This window comes from Mesoplodon mirus, assembly GCF_964341445.2.
Source record: "Mesoplodon mirus genome assembly, chromosome: 5".
Lineage (NCBI taxonomy): Eukaryota > Metazoa > Chordata > Mammalia > Artiodactyla > Ziphiidae > Mesoplodon > Mesoplodon mirus.
This window is the reverse complement of record NC_138980.1, coordinates 122,792,782-122,816,636: the sequence shown is the minus strand read 5'-3', so window position 1 is coordinate 122,816,636 and position 23,855 is coordinate 122,792,782. Positions and strand designations below refer to the sequence as shown.

General features: G+C 37.1%; 1 protein-coding gene across 1 annotated transcript in view; it reads right to left on the bottom strand.

Moving 5' to 3' along the window:
* TBCA (tubulin folding cofactor A) overlaps positions 1-23,855 on the bottom strand; it is a 110,326-nt gene that overhangs the window by 14,240 nt on the left and 72,231 nt on the right. Inside the window, exon 2 of the mRNA XM_082621936.1 lies at positions 2,565-2,670. Within this exon, the coding sequence (XP_082478062.1) occupies positions 2,565-2,670 (106 nt within the window). The remainder of the gene's footprint in view (positions 1-2,564; positions 2,671-23,855) is intronic.

Below are 23,855 nucleotides of genomic sequence, written 5' to 3'. Positions count from 1 at the left end.
AAAGAAAAAGGCAAAGAAAAAACTAAACAAGGTCACTAACTACACAAGTGGGAAAATAAACCAGATGGGGTCTAAGAAGGACCTGGGTGAAATAAGTGATACACTATGTTATAATGTTTCTCACTAGATGTGGGAAAAAAAATAGAGTATCTTAAAGTGAGAGAGATACAAAAGTGATATGAATATTTATGGAAGTATATATTAAAAAAGCATTTAACATAATGTTAAGAATCAAAAAGTTACATTCCATATGTAAATCCTTATGAAGGGCAGTTAGTTTTAAAAAGTCAACATTTTGGGGGACATACTATATCTGCACACCTGTTTACAAATCCTCTCTCAATTTAAGAATATCTGACACACGAATGTCCTTTGCTAGATCATACATAGAGGAAGGGAGGCTCTCCTGGAAGCTCAAGAAAATAAGAAAGTTCTCTTCTTGTATAACCTGAAGAAGGAGACATTTCAAGTGCCACTGCATTCCTTGTGCACAACAGAAAGCAACTACCTACAGAAAAATCCACTTTAAGTGATTAATTTTGCTTAATTAAAGTCTGGGTTAAGTGTGCATTACCATCTGTAACATAATTTATATGATGAAAACCACTGTGAGTTCATAAAGCTGATTTAAAAAATAAGTCTTGAGATATAATCTGTATAAGCTCTTTTATATTCTCCTTTTACCTAGTGTCATCTGGATTTTATTCCAAATGCACTGGACACTGGATTTTAGGTAAAGGGCTAAGTAATCTGATGTACCTTTTAAAGAGATCAACCTGGCTGCTGTGGTATGAAAGGAATGGAGGGTTATCAAGAGACAAAGAGGATATCAACCAGGAGGCTTTTGCAGTAGTACAGGCATGAAGTGATAGTGGACTGGACTAGGATAGTGGCAGGAGAGAAAGAAATGTAAAGAAAAAGAAAGAGGACTTGGTGATCAAGAGAAGACCCATAAGTTTTGGTTTGGGTATCTGAATAAGTAGACATACCATCTACTGAGAGGGGGGAAACAAGAGAAAGACTAGCTTCTTGTTTCAGGGAGGTGAGCTGGGTTGAGGGAAGACCAAGATTCTTATCTTGAACACACAAGGGATATGTCAAATTGGTGATCAGTTGAATATACTGATATATATTGGAGTGGTTGGGCCCAGAGATAGAAATCTGGGAGATACTGGCACCAGAATGAATGTCAAGTTAGCAGGAATTCTGGGTTTTTCTGTTTCGTTGTTGCTTTTAATGCCATGTCTAAAAGAGTGTCTGGAACAGTATTTGGCAAGTAGCAGGGGTTCAATAAATATCTGCTGTGCAAACAAATGAATGGGCATAAAGATGGTACTTAAAGTTAAAGGATGGTATGAGATTACCTAGAGAGGAATTGTAGCTAGAACTCTTATGGTTAAAAAAAATTTTTTTAAAGATAGAGAGATAAAGAGATACATAGAGAGAGATGGGAGAGAGAGAGAGCGTGCTGGGAGAGGGACAGTTTCAGCAAAGGAGACTGAGAAAAAATGGCAGTGAAACCTGGAGACCATTCTATCAAAGATGCCAACATAAAAGAGCATTCCAAGGAGAGAGTGTCAAATGCTGTAGAGGTTATGTAAGAAAGAAGTGATAACAATGTCACTGACGGTTGTAACAAGGGCTGAGGCACATAATCCACTCTAACAGGAAGGAAGGTGGGTAGTATGGGTACAGGTGCAGGTAGATTGACAGATTTTGCGGTGGGAATATAAGTTCCTTTGACAGCCTCTATTTTCTCAAGCAATTACAAAACAAGTGTCAACCAGGAGTGAATATAAATTAAATGTTATGATGAGAATAAATAAAGTGTTAAGAAACCACAGAGGAGGGGCACCTAACTCAGTGTTAGGGTGGGGTGTAGAGGAGGTTTAAAGAATAAGTAGGAATTAATAAGGAGAGGGTAGGCAGGACCAGTAGGAAGGACATCCCAGACATATGCAATATCTCAGAGGTAAAGGAGAAAGGGCTTGTTCAGGAAACTAAAAGGCAGGACCTAAGAGGTCCAGATAGGGACTGGCAAAAGATGAGGCTGGAATGATAAGGAGGTACCAAAATTAAGAAGAGCCGTGTATACAATGCTAAGGAGACTGAAACTTGTCATGAGGATAATTAGAAGTAGCCACTGAAATGCATAACATGTGTATGTGTGGGTGTGTGTCTGTGTCTGTGTATAATTTTGGTGGTCTTTCTATCAGTTTGGGAAAAATATCTGTAAATATAAGTATATTTAGTTATAAGACTAGGCCATTTTACATTTAATACTTAAAACTGGAGAAGCAGTACTGCTTAATGGCTAAGAGCACAAATTCCAGAGCCAGAATGCCTGTGTTCAAATCCCAGGTATGCCACTTAGCAGTTGTGTGACCGTGGGCAAGTTATTTAACCTGTGTTTCAGTTTCCTTATTTTTAGATGGTAACTTTCCTTATTTTTAAATGGAGATTTTAATAGGACCTTTAGTAGGACCTTCTCAGAGGGCTGTTAATCCACTGTTAATACGGTATTCTGTAAATGTTAGCTGTTATTATTTAAGATATAATTTTACCTGCTTTTTAATAGCATAATTTTCACCATCTTCGGCTTTCATTTTTTCAATCTTTTCTTCTTGTTGTTTTGCTTCTTTCTCATACATCATTTTTTCTTTGACCAATCTATAAATAAACCAAAAACTGTTTCAGAGAATTAACTTTCTCTCTAGCAACAGACCATAAAAAACAAAGAAACTCTGTAAATATAAACTATACTTTAAAAAGCATATGTACTAGATGGGGAGGAGAAGGGAAGGGAAGAAAAATAAGTTAGCCACAGATGTATGAACCTCATGACCTTAAGTTTTATACCTGCCTAAAAGCAAGTCAATCTATCAAAGCACGGAATTCTTAAATTTTTAATTAAAAACATTCCATTATAGTAACTGTATTTACAATGTAAAAGTAACATTCAAAATTATTATATACTAACATTTCTATATTGTTTGCTTTATTTATTTATTTACTTAAAATTGCATTAATAATGTATTTGTTTCAGGTGTACAATATAGTGATTTGATATTTTTATATATTATGAAATTATCACCACAATAACCATATGTCATCTGTAACCATACAAAGTTGTATCTCTTAATCTTCTTCACCTATTTTGTCTGTGTCCCCAACCTGTCTTCCCTCTGGCAACCACCAGTTTGTTCTCTGTATCTATGAGTCTGTTTCTGTTTTGTTTTGTTTTTTAGACTCCATATGTAAGTGATCATTCGGTATTTTCTCAGTTTGACTTATTTCACTTAGCATTAACACCTTCCAGGTCCATCCATGTTGCTGAGGAGGAGTAACCAAAAAAAAAAAAAAAAAAAAGCTAAGTCCAATGTCAAAGAGGTTACTGCCTATATTTTCTTCTAGGAGTTTTATGATTTCAGGTCTTGCATTTAAGTCTTTAACATATTTTGAGTTTATTTTTGAATATGGTGTAACAAAGTGGTCCAGTTTCATTCTTTTGCATGTAGCTGTCTAGTTTTCCCAATATCATTTATTGAGGAGACTGTCTTTTCGTCATTGTATATTCTTGTCTCCTTTATCATAGATTAATTGACCATATGAGTGTGGGTTTATTTCTGGACTCTCTATTCTGTTCCATTCATCTGTGTGTCTGTTTTAGGGCCAGTACCATATTGTTGGCTATTCGGGGCCTTTCGTGGCTCAAATGTCTTTTTTTAACTGATATATGTTATCCAAACTTTTATACAGGTACCTGAAACAACATAATGGTAAAAGCTCAGCTTACTGAGAAAAAAGTCAGTATATTGCATGCCAAATCCAAAACAAAGACTAGGTTATTTTCAACAACCAAAGTGTTTTAAAAGTATTTACTATGCACTTAATTTTGTGTCTGACCTTCCTGTGCGAGGGACTGGGATATATAATTTAGACATGGTTCTCTCACAGACAAATAGTGGAAACAAACAAGTATTTAATTACTAAAGCAAGAAAGGGTACTGACAAAGATCAGGAAGATTTTCAACAATAAGGAACAGAGCAATATGAAGTTCTACTAATTATTCCTCAGATAACCAAAATTCAATTAACCATAATAGTGCAATCTCCCCTAATTCTCATTAATCAAAGTTTTAATGTAAAAGAAAAATGCAGTCCAAGAAAACACTAATATTCCTATATACATATTTCCTAAGGAACAGAAGAAAAAAACTTTCACAGTCCCATAGCTATTAAAAGCAGTTTTTTCTATCTGGCTTGCTGACTTACTTCTAGACCTATGTTACTGGGATGGAATTAAAAATCATATTAGAGGGCTTCCCTGGTGGCGCAGTGGTTGGGAGTCCGCCTGCCAATGCAGGGGACACGGGTTCGTGCCCTGGTCCAGGAGGATCCCACATACCATGGAGCGGCTGGGCCTGTGAGCCATGGCCGCTGAGCCTGAATGTCTGGAGCCTGTGCTCTGCAACGGGAGAGGCCACAACAGTGAGAGGCCCGCGTACCGCAAAAAAAAAGAAAAAAAAATCATATTAGAGCATGGCTTTTGTCTAATCATTTGCAATGAAGATTTTTAAGTGTATTTCAAAAGAATTTAATTTTCATAGTCTAATAGGACTTAACATAAGTTCACAAATCTAAAAAATCTTTTGTCATACTACTTGGAAGCCTTTTAAGTCAGCTTTAGTTTGGATTTAAATCACTACATAAACTGCATACAAAATATTAAAATACTAAAATGTTCCAGTTTGGAATTTTGAGTTGTGCAAGCAAGGCTCTTCCTGTCCTTCATGATCTTGCACTAGTGACATACGTGGAAAGAAACATAACAAAAAGTTAACAGTATTTACAGTAGAATATGTGACCTTCAAATTCTCATCCTAAAATATCTCAAAGTGAAAAACAAAACAAAATAGGTATAAACTTTATGTTGCCATGAATATAAACAAACAAAGGATATTCAAGAAACAAATAACAAAGGATACCTGGGAAACTACTATTTGTGGTTACCTGAGGAGAAAAGCCCTAATGATTTGGGGTAGGGATGGTCAGCTGGGAGGTAAATAGAGAGGCTTTCATTTTATGGCTCTCAATAAAGTTCCAGGGTTTTTTTCCCCATGTATAAGTATTACTTTTATCAAAAAAATTTAGATGCTTATAATTATCTCTGAGTGGCACAATTCTGAATGATTTTAAAGTCTGCTAGTTATTCCTTTGGCTATATTTTCTGGAATAAAGCAAAATTCAATTAGAAAGATACCAAAATATACCTAATAGTTGTAATTCTCTAAACATTGCTATCTTTTGCTAGTTTTTCAAATGCTATTAAAATAACAAGTACAAATACATATAAAGTCATAACTTGTTATTATTATTTTTTTTGCCATACGTGGGCCTCTCACTGCTGTGGCCTCTCCCGTTGCGGAGCACAGGCTCTGGACGTGCAGGCTCAGCAGCCATGGCTCACGGGCCCAGCCGCTCTGCGGCACGTGGGATCTTCCCGGACCGGGGCACGAACCCGTGTCCCCTGCATCGGCAGGCAGACTCTCAACCACTGCGCCACCAGGGAAGTCCGAAAACTTATTATATTTTAAAGGCATAATTAACTGAAAGTATTTTTTAGTCTTACAAACCCCACGCCTACAGAGAAACATAGCAAGTTCAAAATCTGGTCACTTTTAGTAGTTAGACAAATATATAAGAGTAAAATAAAGAAACAAGAAAAAGCAACAGAAAAGGATAGACATAAGGAGAAATTTTAAGAAATGACAGCCATCGAGGTAATGATAAGCAAATGATAACAAACTACTTAACTGTCTATGTACGGACATAACTTGATTTTAAATATGCAGGCCAGTGTTTTACAAACTATTCCATAGTACATTAGTAGTCAAATAAGCTTAAAAAACACTGCTTGCCAAATCTTAAAAATTTATGATACATATTTGCACATTAAAGTGTCCTGAGAAATCTTGTAGTAAGAAAATCAGTTTAATTTTGTTCAACTGCAAGCTTACTTGAGGCAAAAAAGAACTTTCCCCAACTCAGCATTCTCCAGAACAGCTGCCTCTCAACACAAGTTTGAGAAGTACACTGTAGTAATCTATAAACTTTACACAAATCTGCATACAACACATTTAAATATACTGTCCATAAAATTCTAAATAGAATAAAATTTTGGGGTAAATCAAGAATTAAGAAACCTTGGGATAAAAACTTTTAGCTTAATTTGATATCTTGATTTTACAGTTTCTCATATTGTAAATAAGATTTTCATAGTTATAACCAAATTTGTGCTTATGGCCATCTAGTAACTAACAGCCCAACACCAAGCCATGCTAAAGATACAAATGACAAGCCTGCAATTAATGATAGTAAGAAACTGTAACAAATAGAGATTTTTAAAAAATTGATATTTAGAAGAACATTTTATATGGATATTTTCAAACAAAAAATGTAGAGAAAATAGCATAATAAACCCCAGGTACTCATCACTCAGTCAACAATTATTAATATTTTGGCAATCTTGTTTTATGTATCTCTTGCCACTTATTTGTGTATTTATTTATTAGTATTTTCAGATTTTTTTTTTTTGCTTTATAACAAATTTAATCAGTTATACATATACATATGTTCCCATATCCCCTCCCTTTTGCGTCTCCCTCCCACCCTCCCTATCCCACCCCTCCAGGCGGTCACAAAGCACCGAGCTGATCTCCCTGTGCTATGCGGCTGCTTCCCACTAGCTATCTACCTTACGTTTGGTAGTGTATATATGTCCATGCCGCTCTTTCACTTTGTCCCAGCTTACCCTTCCCCCTCCCCATATCCTCAAGTCCATTCTCTAGTAGGTCTGTGTCTTTATTCCTGTCTTACCCCTATGTTCTTCATGACATTTTGTTTTCTTAAATTCCATATATATGTGTCAGCATACAGTATTTGTCTTTCTCTTTCTTACTTCACTCTGTATGACAGACTCTAGGTCCATCCACCTCATTACAAATAGCTCAATTTCATCTCTTTTTATGGCTGAGTAATATTCCATTGTATATATGTGCCACATCTTCTTTACCCATTCATCTGATGATGGACACTTAGGTTGTTTCCATCTCCGGGCTATTGTAAATAGGGCTGCTATGAACATTTTGGTACATGTCTCTTTTTGAATTATGGTTTTCTCAAGGTATATGCCCAGTAGTGGGATTGCTGGGTCATATGGTAGTTCTATTTGTAGTTTTTTAGGGAACCTCCATACCGTTCTCCATAGTGGCTGTACCAATTCACATTCCCACCAGCAGTGCAAGAGTGTTCCTTTTTTTCCACACCCTCTCCAGCATTTATTGTTTCTAGATTTTTTGATGATGGCCATTCTGACTGGTGTGAGATGATATCTCATTGTAGTTTTGATTTGCATTTCTCTAATGAGCAAAGATGTTGAGCATCCTTTCATGTGTTTGTTGGCAGTCTGTATATCTTCTGTGGAGAAATGTCAATTTAGGTCGTCTGCCCATTTTTGGATTGGGTTGTTTGTTTTTTTTGTTATTGAGCTGCATGAGCTGCTTATAAATTTTGGAGATTAATCCTTTGTCAGTTGCTTCATTTACAAATATTTTCTCCCATTCTGAGGGTTGTCTTTTGGTCTTGTTTATGGTTTCCTTTGTTGTGCAAAAGCTTTTAAGTTTCATTAGGTCCCATGTGTTTATTTTTGTCTTTATTTCCATTTCTCTAGGAGGTGGGTCAAAAAGGATCTTGCTGTGATTTATGTCATAGAGTGTTCTGCCTATGTTTTCCTCTAAGAGTTTGATAGTGTCTGGCCTTACATTTAGGTCTTTAATCCATTTTGAGCTTATTTTTGTGTATGGTGTTAGGGAGTGATCTAATCTCATACTTTTACATATCCTTATCCAGTTTTCCCAGCACCACTTATTGAAGAGACTGTCCTTTCTCCACTGTACATTCCTGCCTCCTTTATCAAAGATAAGGTGACCATATGTCCATGGGTTTATCTCTGGGCTTTCTATCCTGTTCCATTGATCTATCTTTCTGTTTTTGTGCCAGTACCATACTGTCTTGGTTACTGTAGCTTTGTAGTATAGTCTGAAGTCAGGGAGCCTGATTCCTCCAGCTCCATTTTTCATTCTCAAGATTGCTTTGGCTATTCAGGGTCTTTTGTGTTTCCATACAAATTGTGAAATTTTTTGCTCTAGTTCTGTGAAAAATGCCAGTGGTAGTTTGATAGGGATTGCATTGAATCTGTAGATTGCTTTGGGTAGTAGAGTCATTTTCACAATGTTGATTCTTCCAATCCAAGAACATGGTACATCTCTCCATCTATTTGTATCATCTTTAATTTCTTTCATCAGTGTCTTATAATTTTCTGCATACAGGTCTTTTGTCTCCTTAGGTAGGTTTATTCCTAGATATTTTATTCTTTTTGTTGCAATGGTAAATGGGAGTGTTTCCTTGATTTCACTTTCAGATTTTTCATCATTAGTATATAGGAATGCCAGAGATTTCTGTGCATTAATTTTGTATCCTGCAACTTTACCAAATTCATTGATTAGCTCTATTAGTTTTCTGGTAGCATCTTTAGGATTCTCTATGTATAGTATCATGTCATCTGCAAACAGTGACAGCTTTACTTCTTCTTTTCCAATTTGGATTCCTTTTATTTCCTTTTCTTCTCTGATTGCTGTGGCTAAAACTTCCAAAACTAGGTTGAATAAGAGTGGTGAGAGTGGGCAACCTTGTCTTGTTCCTGATCTTAGTGGAAATGGTTTCAGTTTTTCAACATTGAGGACGATGCTGGCTGTGGGTTTGTCATATATGGCCTTTATTATGTTGAGGAAAGTTCCCGCTATGCCAACTTTCTGCAGGGTTTTTATCATAAATGGGTGTTGAATTTTGTTGAAAGCTTTCTCTGCATCTATTGAGATGATCATATGGTTTTTCTCCTTCAATTTGTTAATATGGTGTATCACATTGATTGATTTGCGTATATTGAAGAATCCTTGCATTCCTGGAATAAACCCCACTTGATCATGGTGTATGATCCTTTTAATGTGCTGTTGGATTCTGTTTGCTAGTATTTTGTTGAGGATTTTTGCATCTATGTTCATCAGTGATATTGGCCTGTAGTTTTCTTTCTTTGTGACATCCTTGTCTGGTTTTGGTATCAAGGTGATGGTGGCCTCGTAGAATGAGTTTGGGAGTGTTCCTCCCTCTGCTATATTTTGGAAGAGTTTCAGAAGGATAGGTGTTAGCTCTTCTCTAAATGCTTGATAGAATTCACCTGTGAAGCCATCTGGTCCTGGGCTTTTGTTTGTTGGAAGATTTTTTATCACAGTTTCAATTTCAGTGCTTGTGATTGGTCTGTTCATATTTTCTATTTCTTCCTGATTCAGTCTTGGCAGGTTGTGCATTTCTAAGAATTTGTCCATTTCTTTCAGGTTGTCCATTTTATTGGCATAGAGTTGCTTGTAGTAATCTCTCATGATCTTTTGTATTTCTGCAGTGTCAGTTGTTACTTCTCCTTTTTCATTTCTAATTCTATTGATTTGAGTCTTCTCCCTTTTCTTCTTGATGAGTCTGGCTAATGGTTTATCAATTTTGTTTATCTTCTCAAAGAACCAGCTTTTAGTTTTATTGATCTTTGCTATCGTTTCCTTCATTTCTTTTTCATTTATTTCTGATCTGATTTTTATGATTTCTTTCCTTCTGCTAACTTTGGGATGTTTTTGTTCTTCTTTCTCTAATTGCTTTAGGTGCAAGGTTAGGTTGTTTATTCGAGATGTTTCCTGTTTCTTAAGGTGGGATTGTATTGCTATAAACTTCCCTCTTAGAACTGCTTTTGCTGCATCCCATAGGTTTTGGGTCGTCGTGTCTCCATTGTCATTTGTTTCTAGGTATTTTTTAATTTCCCCTTTGATTTCTTCAGTGATCACTTTGTTATTAAGTAGTGTATTGTTTAGCCTCCATATGTTTGTATTTTTTACAGCTCTTTTCCTGTAATTGATATCTAGTCTCATAGCATTGTGGTCGGAAAAGATACTTGATACAATTTCAATTTTCTTAAATTTACCAACGCTTGATTTGTGACCCAAGATATGATCTATCCCGGAGAATATTCCATGAGCACTTGAGAAAAATGTGTATTCTGTTGTTTTTGGATGGAATGTCCTATAAATATCAATTAAGTCCATCTTGTTTAATGTATCATTTAAAGCTTGTGTTTCCTTATTTATTTTCATTTTGGATGATCTGTCCATTGGTGAAAGTGGGGTGTTAAAGTCCCCTACTATGATTGTGTTACTGTCGATTTCTCCTTTTATGGCTGTTAGTATTTGCCTTATGTATTGAGGTGCTCCTATGTTTGGTGCATAAATATTTAAAATTGTTATATCTTCTTCTTGGATCGATCCCTTGATCATTATGTAGTGTCCTTCTTTGTCTCTTCTAGTAGTCTTTATTTTAAAGTCTATTTTGTCTGATATGAGAATTGCTACTCCAGCTTTCTTTTGGTTTCCATTTGCATGGAATATCTTTTTCCATCCCCTTACTTTCAGTCTGTATGTGTCTCTAGGTCTGAAGTGGGTCTCTTGTAGACAGCATATATATGGGTCTTGTTTTTGTATCCATTCAGCCAATCTGTGTCTTTTGGTGGGAGCATTTAGTCCATTTACATTTAAGGTAATTATCGATATGTATGTTCCTATTCCCATTTTCTTAATTGTTTTGGGTTCATTATTGTAGGTATTTTCCTTCTGTTGTGTTTCTTGCCTAGAGAAGTTCCCTTAGCATTTGTTGTAAAGCTGGTTTGGTGGTGCTGAACTCTCTCAGCTTTTGCTTGTCTGTAAACGTTTTAATTTCTCCATCAAATCTGAATGAGCTACTTGCTGGGTAGAGTAGTCTTGGTTGCAGATTTTTCTCCTTCATCACTTTAAATATGTCCTGCCACTCCCTTCTGGCTTGTAGAGTTTCTGCTGAGAGATCAGCTGTTAACCTGATGGGGATTCCCTTGTGTGTTATTTTTCCCTTGCTGCTTTTAATGTTTTCTTTGTGTTTAATTTTTGACAGTTTGATTAATATGTGTCTTGGCGTATTTCTCCTTGGATTTATTCTGTATGGGACTCTCTGTGCCTCCTGGACTTGATTAACTATTTCCTTTCCCATATTAGGGAAGTTTTCAACTATAATCTCTTCAAATATTTTCTCAGTCCCTTTCTTTTTCTCTTCTTCTTCTGGAACCCCTATAATTCAAATGTTGGTGCGTTTAATGTTGTCCCAGAGGTCTCTGAGACTGTCCTCAGTTCTTTTCATTCTTTTTTCTTTCTTCTGCTCTGCAGCAGTTATTTCCACTATTTTTTCTTCCATGTCACTTATCCGTTCTTCTGCCTCAGTTATTCTGCTATTGATTCCATCTAGTGTATTTTTCATTTCATTTGTTGTGTTTTTGTTACTTGATTCATCTTTAGTTCTTCTAGGTCCTTGTTAACTGTTTCTTACATTTTGTCTATTCTATTTCCAAGATTTTGGATCATCTTTCCTATCATTATTCTGAATTCTTTTTCATGTAGACTGCCTATTTCCTCTTCATTTGTTAGGTCTGGTGGGCTTTTATCTTGCTCCTTCACCTGCTGTGTGTTTTTCTGTCTTCTCATTTTGCTTATCTTACTGTGTTTGGGGTCTCCTTTTTGCAGGCTGCAGGTTCGTAGTTCCCGTTGTTTTTGGTGTCTGTCCCCAGTGGCTAAGGTTGGTTCAGTGGGTTGTGTAGGCTTCCTGGTGGAGGGGACTAGTGCCTGTGTTCTGGTGGATGAGGCTCGATCTTGTCTTTCTGGTGGACAGGTTCACATCTGGTGGTGTGTTTTGGGGTGTTTGTGGCCTTATTATGTTTTTAGGCAGCCTCTCTGCTAATGGGTGGGGTTGTGTTCCTGTCTTGCTAGTTGTTTGTCATAGGGTGACCAGCACTGTAGCTTGTTGGTCGTTGAGTGAAGCTGGGTGCTGGTGTTGAGATGGAGATCTCTGGGAGATTTTCACCGCTTGATATTATGTGGAGCTGGGAGGTCTCTTGTGGACCAGTGTCCTGAAGTTGGCTCTCCCACTTCAGAGGCACAGCACTGACTCCTGGCTGCAGTACCAAGAGCCTTTCATCTACCCGGCTCAGAATAAAAGGGAAAAAAGTAGAAAGAAAGAATTAGTAGGAGAAAGAAAGAAAGAAAGAGAGAAAGGAAGGAAGGAAGGAGGGAAGGAAGGAAGGAAGGAAGGAAGAAAGAAAGAAAGAAAGAAAAAAAGGAGGGAGGGAGGGAGGGAGGGAGGAAAGAAAGAAAGAAAGAAGGGAGGGAGGGAGGAAGGAAAGAAGGAAAGGAGGGAGTGAGGGAGGAAGGGAAGGTAGGAAAAAGAGAAAGAGAAGATAAAGTAAAATAGAATAAAGTATGATAAAATATAATAGTGTTATTAAAATTAAAAAGTAATTATTAAAAAAAAATTAAAACGGACGGATAGAACCCTGGGACAAATGGTGGAAGCAAAGCTATACAGAGAAAATCTCACACAGAAGCATACACATACACATTCACAAGAAGAGAACAAGGGGAAAAAAATCGTAAATCTTGCTGTCAAAGTTCACCTCCTCAATTTGGGATAATTCATTGTAAAAAGAGGAAAAGGGGAAAAAATCTTAAATCTTGTTCTCAAAGTCCACCTCCTCAATTTGGGATGATTCGTTGTCTATTCATGTATTCCACAGATGCAGGGTACATCAAGTTGATTGTGGAGCTTTAATCTGCTGCTTCTGAGGCTGCACAGAGAGATTTCCCTGTCTCTTCTTTGTTCTCACAGCTCCCAGATCTCAGCTTTGGATTTGGCCCTGCCTCTGCGTGTAGGTCGCCGGAGGGCGTCTTTCTTCGCTCAGACAGGACGGGGTTAAAGGAGCAGCTGATTTGGGGACTCTGGCTCACTCAGGCTGAGGGGAGGGAGGGGCACAGAGTGCGGGGCGAGCCTGTGGTGGCACAGGCCGGCGTGACGTTGCACCAGCCCGAGGCACGCCGTGCGCTCTCCCGGGGAAGCCGTCCTTGGATCCCGGGACCCCGGCAGTGGCGGGCTGCACAGGCTCCCCGGAAAGGGGGCGTGGACAGTGACCTGCGCTCGCACACAGGTCTCTTGGCGGCGGCAGCAGCAGCCCCAGCGTCCCACGCCCGTCTCTGGGGTCTGCACTTTCAGCCACGGCTCGCGCCCGTCTCTGGAGCTCCTTTAAGCAGTGCTCTTAATCCCCTCTCCTTGCGCACCAGGAAACAAAGAGGGAAGAAAAAGTCTCTTGCCTCTTCGGCAGCTCCAGACTTTTTCCCGTACTCCCTCCGGGCTAGCCGTGGTGCACTAACCCCTTAAGGCTCTCTTCCCGCCGCCAGCCCCAGTTCTCTCCCTGCGCTCTGAATGAAACCCAATACCCAAGCCTCAGCTCCCAGCCCCCGTCCGCCCCGGCGGCCGAGCAGACAAGCCTCTCGGGCTGGTGAGTGCCTGTCGGCACCGATCCTCTGTGTGGGAATCTCTCCACTTTGCCCTCTGCACCCCTGTTGCTGCACTCTCCTCCGCTACTCCAAAGCTTTCCCCCTCCACCACCCGCAGCCTCCGCCCGCGAAGGGGCTCCCTAGTGTGTGGAAACCATTCCTCCTTCACGGCTCCCTCCCACTGGTGCAGGTCCCGCCTCTATCCTTTTGTCTCTGTTTATTCTTTTTTCTTTTGCCCTACCCAGGTACGTGGGGAGTTTCTTGCCTTTTGGGGGGTCTGAGGTCTTCTGTCAGCGTTCAGTAGGTGTTCTGTAGGAGTTGTTCTACATGTAGATGAATTTCTGATGTATCTGTGGGGAGGAAGGTGATCTCCGCGTCTTACTCTTCCGCCATCTTCCCCCAGGGCCAACTGCAATAGCAGTTTTCACATTTTTAAATGGTTAAAAATATTAGAAAAATATTTTGTGACATGTGAAAATCATATGGAATTCAAATTTCAGTGTTCATAAATAAAGTTTTATTGGAACACAGCCACACTTATTCATTTATGTATCCTCTATAGCTACCTGCTTTCACGTAATGATAGCAGAGATGAGTAGTTGTGACAATATGGCTCACAAAGTCTAAAATATACACTACCTGGCCCTTTACAAAGAAGGGCTGCTGACCCCTGACTTGGAAGACCTTGACTTAACTCTATCCAACCCCTACTTAACCATCTTAGCATTTACCACACTACACTGAAACCAAGTCTTACTTGCTAGGTCTTAAGTTCCTTGAAGATGGGATTAGGTTGTATTCATACTGTATTCCTGATCTGTAATTGACACGTGGTAGACACTCAACGTTTGCTGAATGAGAAGTTGAGTCTAAAAATCTCACTATTGCCTTTTAACATTTTCAATTTAAAGAGATACATAAGACAATTCTGAAGTGGAACAAAAGTGATTCACAAAATTTGAGAAATAAGAAAAATACAGTGATTTCTGAGAAAGTATACAATGAAAGAGATAAATTCTATGCCTAGATCCACTGACAGTTCTGGTTGGTAATCCTAGTCATCCTACTCCATGTACTTCTCCATGGAAAACAGCAGTCATTGCCTCAGCAAAACTGACAAGACAGTCAACTACGTATCACACTTGACAAGTAAAGGTGCTGAATATTTACATGACTATTAGAATATCAAAACAAGCATAAGTGAAGTTTTTGTTTAAAAAAAATAAAAAGCCATACTGTGAAAAGGCTCAGGAAGCAAGTTACTGAATAGCAAATGTACTGTCCCCCAAAAGAAAAAAAATCACAGTTAGTGAGAACCCAGTAATACCAGCGTGTAAAATTACAATAAATAAAATGCTAAGGCAAGATGCAAGAGAAATTGAAAAAGTTCCACTTTCAAACAGTATAAATCAATGTACTGAAGACAAGTCACATGACATGGAAGAGGTTTCAGAGAGTATATACACAACTTCAGCTTTACTAGATATTATCAAATTGCTTTCCAAAATGGTTGTATCAATTGATACCCAACCTGCAGTATATGAAATTTCCTGCTTCTCTTTGGCATCCTGGTGAACAGCTGGAATTGTCTGAGTTATTAAATTTCTGACAATAAGAAGAGTGTGAAACGGTATTATATTATGTTTGAAATATTAACTTCCCTGAAAACTTATAAGGTTATCTATGTTTATTAAAATAGTATGATTACTGGATAAGTATTTGTTAAATCTATGAATGAATAGCTTCTGGTGAATTGGACTCTTCTTCCTTTCTCTAGGAAAGGCTAAGATTTAATAAGAAAACTTAACTCAAGTATATATAGTCATAGTTCTTAAATTTGTTACTAAAATATTTTTCTGTAACATACATATGCATATGCTCCTGTAAGTACAGGAACATTTGAAAAATTATAAAGAATAAAATTTTTAAATCAGTCATAATCTCATTGCCCAAGCTAACAGTATACTACTGATCCAAAATGGACATAATTCTAAAATTCCAAAAACATTTTAAAAAATTGGAATTTAAAAATTAAGTTTGGCATAAACTCATTTACCAGCAAAATGTGACCTCAACTGACATGAAAATATTTATAGACTTTATGTATTCTACTTAATGTGAACAATCATGTTTCACTGCAGAAATATGAATGTGTTTGATTATAGAGTACTTCTCTAGACACTATCATGTAAATGTATTTATTATTGTTCCAAAATCTAAAAAACCTGGAATTCAGAAATACATATGGGCCCAACAGTTTCTTATAAGGGATTATGAAACCTGTATTAACATTTTGAATATTTTTCAGTAGTTTTTTTTAAACATGTGCGAAAATTTATATTATATACACACAATTGATCCTTGAAAAACTCAGGGGTTAGGGATGCTGATCCTCCTCACAGTCAAAAATCCATGTATATCTTTATAGTTGACCCTTTTTATCTGGTTCTGCCCCCTTGAACCATGGATCAAAAATAGTAATGTAGTACACCTTTATGGAAAAAAATCCATGTATAAGTGGACCCATGCAGTTCAAACCCATGTTGTTCAAGAGACAACTGTAAATAAATAAATAAACAAACAAACAAACAAACAAATAAATAAATAAATGGGATAGGGTACCATTTCCAATCTCATTAAATATTCTTTGAAAATATAGCTGTTAGTGGCTGCAAAGCATTTCATAATACCAGTATGACAGCTTATTAAATGCTGTTAGACATCTGGTCATCCCCATATAAATAATATTGTGATGAATATCCCTACTCACAAATTTTATAGATGTATATTATTTTCTTATTACATAATATTGAAAATATATAGTGTCTGAGGAGAAATTAGACTAAATCTTTTTCCAATAAACTAGTGATCATTTATTGATGAATATTTCTTTTTTCTACTGATATGATAAGCTACTTAGTCATTCATTATTAGTAGTCATAAACAAAATGCAAATATTAATTCAATCTATCCTATTTTAGCCTACTATTTAGTATTTCATCTTAGTCAAAGAAAACAGTATGCCAGATTTCACTGCTGAAATATTAATAAGCATATCAAAGCCTACATTAAAGAGATGTAAAATTAAAAAGAGAAAAATAAGGGAAATGAACATCAAGGGAAAAGAAGATAAACCTGATAACCAATAGGAGTTGTAGATAGTGATAAAGTAAAAAATCAGGGGAAGAATTTTTTTTTAAAAAATTAGACTTTCCCTTGGGGGCAGAAATAAATTAGGAGTGTGGGATTAACAGATACACACTACCATATATAACATATAACTACCATATATAAAATAGGTAAGTGAGGATTTACTGTATAGTACAGGGAACTATATTCAATATCTTGTAACACATTATAATGGAAAAGAATTAAAAAAAAGAATATACATAACCAAATCACTTTGCTGTATACCTGAAACTAACACAGTATTGTAAATCAACTATACTTCAATAAAAAAATAAATTTTCCCAGAGATGGAAAAAAAAAAAAACCAATCTTAACTGAAAGGGATTTCTAAGTGCCAACTGGAATCAGTGAAAAAACCTCACGTCTATGTACATTGTTGAGAATTTCCAGAGACCCCCAAAAAACTAAAGCTTTCAAACAGAGAAGAAATAGGTCACCTATAAAAGTTTTATCTTTCACATTAATAACGCTAGATACCACAAGACATGGGAGCAATCCCTTCAAAGTTCTGAGAGAAAACAATTTAAAACCTGGATTTATAACTATAATAGTGAGAGGAAATTCACTAATTCATTCAGCAATTATTTACTGAGGGGCTACTATGTGCCAGACATTTTATGTACCAAGGATATACCAGTGAACAAAACCACAAAAATCTCTGCCCTATGGTATTTTTAGTGGGAAAATAAAGACAATAAGCAAAATATATTATAGCATGTTAGATTGTGAATAGTGCTCTAAGAGAAAAAGCAGTGAAGAAGGGCTGGTAATACAGGGAATTCACAATTTAAAACAAGATGGTCAGGGAAGGCCTCTTTGAGAATGGGATATGTGTTAAGATCTGAAAGAAACAGTAAGTCATGTGGAAAAGTGATGAAAGAAGTCATAGGCCAGGTGAACTTTTTTTTGTTGTATAAAAATTCAAAAAGTTCATCTACTCTGCCTCCTTTCTGACAAATTTACTTAAGAATGTATTCCAGCAAAATGAAGATGAATATCAAGAAAAGAAACCATGGTCAATGTAATGCAACAGTCTAATGAAGGAAAAGAAAAAATCCCAGTATTGACAGTGTCGTAGGCCTGGAAAACAATCAATCTAAATGAGAATCTTAGTATGGAGTCTTACAGACACATCTTTAAGAAGAAGAATGAGTAAGAAGGTAGAAATCATTTATGTGTTTTTTCTCCCAATAATGTAAAAATGAAAGACAATTAGAAACTCCAGGAAAAGTACCCCCCTCCACAGTCCACCCCCCAACATAGTTATGGTTGTAATATGAAGCAACTGATGAAAAACAAAACTAATTTAACCTGGATTTATAAGAATAGTATCCTTGAGTAGCATGGGATCCAATGAGAAAGAAATGTAATCCTATATATATCATATTTTAAATGATATATATTTATAATCTGTTTATTCATTTTCAACTTTTATAATAGACCTATGGGCAAACTATGTCTTCCCCACTTGTTTGAAATATTCAATTTGCATTTTTAAAGTAGCTTTTGCTGGGAGCTTCTGAAAAGTTTGTCATTCTTCCTAAATGTGACATAGCAAGTACAATTCTCTTTTCTCCCCTAGACATCATCACCTGTGACACCTGCCACCTTAGGATCATGAGGAGATCCAGCCTAAAAGGAAAGGTCACTCTGGGAAATCAGAGAACTTGAATTTTTTTTTTTTTTTTTTTTTTTTGCGGTACGTGGGCCTCTCACTGTTGTGGCCTCTCCCGTTGTGGAGCACAGGCTCCGGACGCGCAGGCTCAGCGGCCATGGCTCACGGGCCCAGCTGCTCCGCGGCATGTGGGATCTTCCTGGACTGGGGCACGAACCCATGTCCCCTGCATCGGCAGGTGGACTCTCAACCACTGCGCCACCAGGGAAGCCCGAGAACTTGAATCTTTGATGACGGTATTAAACTACTGATTTAACCAACTCTGAATGCACCCTACCTCCAGATTTCCTATTGTATAACATAAGAAACATCCTTATAGTTTAAATCACATACAGTTTGATTTTCTATTATTATTTTCTTCAAATCTAAAAGCATCTGAAATGATAGAGTTGTTAACAACAGAAGAATGCTCTGCAGGTATAGAAATAATGCTTTCTTACTTTGGACTAACTTCTTCTAAACTGATAAATCACTTAGAAATTGAGATACCTCATTTTTTTCGTTCCCACATACAAATAAATACAATGTAAAGAGGAAATTACCTATACAATACCCAATTTTATGTTTTCCCCTATATTAAGAAATATCTCACATGAATTTTTGCAAAATCCCTGACACCTGGTGTCCTAGTGGTTAGGATTCTAGGCTTTCACTGCCATGGCCTGGGTTCAACCCCTGGTCGTTCAACTGAGATCCCACAAGCTGCATGGCACGGCCCAAGGAAAAAAATAAAAAACAACAAACCATACACAAACAACAACAAGAAAAACTAAACTGGCATAAAACTTTAAAAATCTGTGTTTATTTTTAATAATCATGGTGTTTACTGGAGGCTAATATTGATAATAAATAATACTATCTTCTATCTATATCATATTTTCAATTTACAAAGTACTTCTGTAACTTATAGGATACTGGATGTTAAATATTAAATATTAAAATATCAATGCCCCTAAACTGTGACTTAAAGGAGAGTGAGCACTAAGTAGTTAAATATTAATGTATATAAACTATTATGGAGTTGAGATGTTTAATGGCTCTATAAAGTAAACAATATGGCACCAGGAAAAGTACATCTACTCACAGCTTGGAACTCCATAACTTGTCAAATCAATTTAAAATTCCTATCTTCCCCAGTGAAGATGAAAAAAGTATTCAAGATTAGGGAAAGAGGGCTTCCCCTGGTGGCACAGTGGTTGGGAGTCCGCCTGCCAATGCAGGGGACACGGGTTCGAGCCCTGGTCTGGGGGGATCCCACATGCTGCGGAGCAACTGGGCCCGTGTGCCACAACTGCTGAGCCTGCACTCTGGAGCCCGCGAGCCACCACTACTGAGGCCCACGTGCCTGGAGCCCGTGCTCTGCAGCGGGAGAGGCCACAACAGTGAGAGGCTCACGCACCACAATGAAGAGTGGCCCCCGCTCGCCACAACTAGAGAAAGCCCACACTCAGCAACAAAGCCCCAATGCAGCCAAAAATAAATTAAAAAAAAAAAAAAAGATTAGGGAAAGAAGCTATTTGAATTAACAAGTAAAGCAGGTACAAGCTTTTCTGCTAAACATATTGGAAGAAAGCAGTTTACAGAAATCAGAGTGAAACATTGTATTTAGAGTAAATTTTAGGCTTTTGAAGACTAAGGGTTTAGTGATGAGACCCCAGACACACAGAAGAAACAATGCCTTTACAAAAGTATGTGGGGACAAAAATACCAAGAAAGATGCAAGAAAAGAAAAATCTCATCTGGGAACTCCAAGTGAACTGCAAATTAGAGGCTTATTGCTTTAGTTGCCTTAATTAAGAATTCTCACTAGTTCCTTAGTGAGAAATAATTGGAGGTTGATATCAGAATCTGATGATTTAGTGTTTATGGTCTATATAAAAATGTGTAAGTTAAAACTCAGTGACTTTTAGTCATTCTCTACTAATTCTTTTGTGGTCACTATGAAGTCCCAAGTGAAATTTTCCACTATTTCCAAATTTCAACTAATAATCATAGTCAAGATTTTGGGGGTCAGCAAAATTAAGGAAGAACCTGCTACAGCATCCTGTCCTAAAATAAATAAAACAAAAATGTGCTACACACAAACACACATAAAATGAGATGGGTCTGGAAATGTTGCTTGTTCTGGGTGGAATGCCTTCTCCCTCTCTCATCCTCTCCCCCATATCCTCCCAACCCATTCTTCAAAACTTAACTCAAAAGTCCTTGTCTTCAATAAGGACCACTCTAGCCCCTACTCTACTACTCCCTAAGCAGCCACTATGGATCTTTCCTATGAATTTTTACAGCATATTTATTTCCATCATAGAAATTATAAGTTAAATATAAGTTACAATTTTGTCTACTTCTACACTTGAAAGTAGATGCCCTGAGGACTGGAAATGTGTCTCCTATGAGCACCTTTCAGTGTGTGCTTCACAGATATGTTTACTAAATGAACTCACAATGACCCTGAATGGTAATCAGGGCAGCTATCACCATCCCCATTTTCAAAGAGGTGAAATGATTCATCTTAGGCCAGCTGGCCAGGAAATGAAGAAATTAGGATTTGAAATTATGACTTCTAACTTCAAGTGTAAATACTTTTTAAACATCATACTATCTCATGTTTAAAGTAAGTGAATTTCAAAATTTAAATTTCTTTACCTGTTCCAAATGTAAAATCATCCCATGGTTCAAAACTTGAATCGCACACAAGAGCACAAAGTGAAAAGGCAACGCAACACACACACTCCCTGCCCTGAGCCACTCAGTCCCAACATTGGAAGCAACAAGTTATCAATTTCTTGTGTATCCTAAATGAAAAGTTAAATGTTTAGTTTGATGGTATTTGTTACCTTATCATCTTCCTGTACCCATTAATTAATCCATTAAATTGAAGATGGTTCAAGTTATAGTCACTACTCAAGTAAAATATACGCATTATTACTTTTAATAAATAAGACATTTTGTAAACAGCTAAACTGATGCATGTCAAATACAATATCACTATTTTTTGTGCAATTTTGTGACTCTTGGTGATTAATAAACTAATAAGTCTTAGGAATTAATCATTCAAAAACACAAATGTAAAACTAATTATTTCACTAATCCTCTAAACTAGTCCCTTATAAGTCTGTGAGATTGAAAAGTGTGTACTAATAATAAAAGGGCTATAAAGACACTATTGTGGATAGCTTCTGCTTGAGTCTGTATGAGAAAGTAATAGCACCTCCCACAGCTGCTTCATCTCCATACAAAAACACTCTGACGGGCCTTCCCTGGTGGCACAATGGTTGAGAGTCCACCTGCTGATGCAGGGGACACGGGCTCGTGCCCTGGTCCAGGAGGATCCCACATGCCGCGGAGCGGCTAGGTCCATGAGCCATGGCCGCTGAGCCTGCACATCCGGAGCCCATGCTCCGCAACGGGAGAGGCCACAACAGTGAGAGGCCCGTGTACCGCAAAAACAAAAACCAAAACAAAACAAAAAAAACAGAAAAAAACACAACACTCTGACAATTTTAATTACTACCTAAAATCACAAATCTCTCTGTACTTGACATTTTATCCTCTGCCCAGACCCATATCTCTGTCTTTGTAACATCTCTATTTAGACATCCCACCAGCAACTAACTGAAGCAGGTTGAAAACCAAGCTCATCACCATCCCACTCTAAAATAATACCCTTTTTCCCAATTTGAGATGTCAACGTCAGAATCACACAAATACTGGATGAAGTAGGCCTGGCTTGTGAGCAGTTCAGGGAAAAAGAGCTAAGTTGTCTGCAAGCTCAATATGAGCCAAGAATGTGATGCAGTTACTAAAAAACCAAAACCAGCCAGTTCAATCTTAGATGCATTAGAAGAAGAGAACCCAAAACGTGGTAGGTACACATTACTACATTGGAAGAACTGTATCTGTGCTATTATTATTAACAAATTACTTCCAAAATTGTTATACACACTTAGATGCAAAAGGGACTTAAAGCAGCATCTGAAGAAGGACCCTGACAAACCAGAGTTATTAGCAAAAGAATATCCAGCACCATCATTCTATTCTGTGAAATAGCTCAGTTTGTCTAAAACATTCAGATATATTATGGACTATATAGTTATTCCAAACTAATATAGGTTATCATAACTAAATAGGCAAAGAAAATCATTTGATGCAAATGACTTAGCTGACTGATGACTGTCACCTCTCATAGATAATAAAAGTTAACATCAGGGCTTCCCTGGTGGCGCAGTGGTTGAGAGTTCGCCTGCCGATGCAGGGGACACGGGTTTGTGCCCCGGTCCAGGAAGATCCCACATGCCGCGGAGCGGCTAGGCCCGTGAGCCATGGCCACTGAGCCTGCGCGTCTGGAGCCTGTGCTCCGCAACGGGATAGGCCACAACAGTGAGAGGCCCGTGTACCACAAAAAAAAAAAAAAAAAAGTTAACATCAGTTAGGATACCTGAATTTTAACAAATTATAAAATAAGCCCAATTTAATGATATTTTACTATAGTAATTATTCTTGGTGATCCAGTAACTCAGGTTATTCTTGGAACTACTGATGAGAAAATTTGGGAGCCAAATCTGAGATTTTTCAGTTGTACAGCTCTAGGGTCCAGAGAACAACTTATGATTTTGGGATTATTAGCATTATACAAAGGTACTTTGGTATGTAATGTGTTTATTCAGTTTGTTGTACTAAGATTTGTTCATTAGGTCACAATGGTTCAAGAAGAAACATGTATGAAGACTTCTGCTATTTTTATATTACTGATATTGAGGTCTTGTTTAAGTCCTTTGTACAGAAGAATGACAAAATAATCATTAACTGTTAACAATTTCCATTCAGAAAAACCTAACAGTTGAAAATAATTTTCATACTATATTCCTATCTAAAGGTATACATATAGTAAATAATCTGGTAAATGTTAAAGTATTGAAATACACTTTCAATGTATATTTATTTTGTACTTTACCACATATAAAGCATTTTAAAAAATTAAGTCAAATTTCTAAGTCTTTAACTGCTTAAACACTACTTCTAAGTAATATTTGGTAATGGTACTTGATATAGAGTTGTATTTGACACAATTTTAATAGCTAGCAAATCTGTGTGAATATTCAATAGTAAAATTTTCTTAATTATTATAAGGTTAGTTTAGTGATTCTCAATGACTCCTCTAATCTTTCTTCTCTGTATCATATTAACTATAGTCTGCAGTTTTAAAAAAAGTTTGTATTATCTCTAATACTCCACCCTTTTATTCTTCATTTCTTTACTCAGAGTAAAACAGTCATTTTTGCAGCCTGACTCTCTGAATTTGTCAGTAAACACTGTTTTATAATGTTGCATTTTCACAACTGGAGGCATCCCACCTTTATTTAGCTCTTGTCCCACGAATATGTGTTAGCATGTAAAAATATGAAAAACCTCTAACTTTATCTCACAAAAACAGAAGAATATATAAATAATATATTTTATAGCATTTTAAGAACGTCACAGCTTTT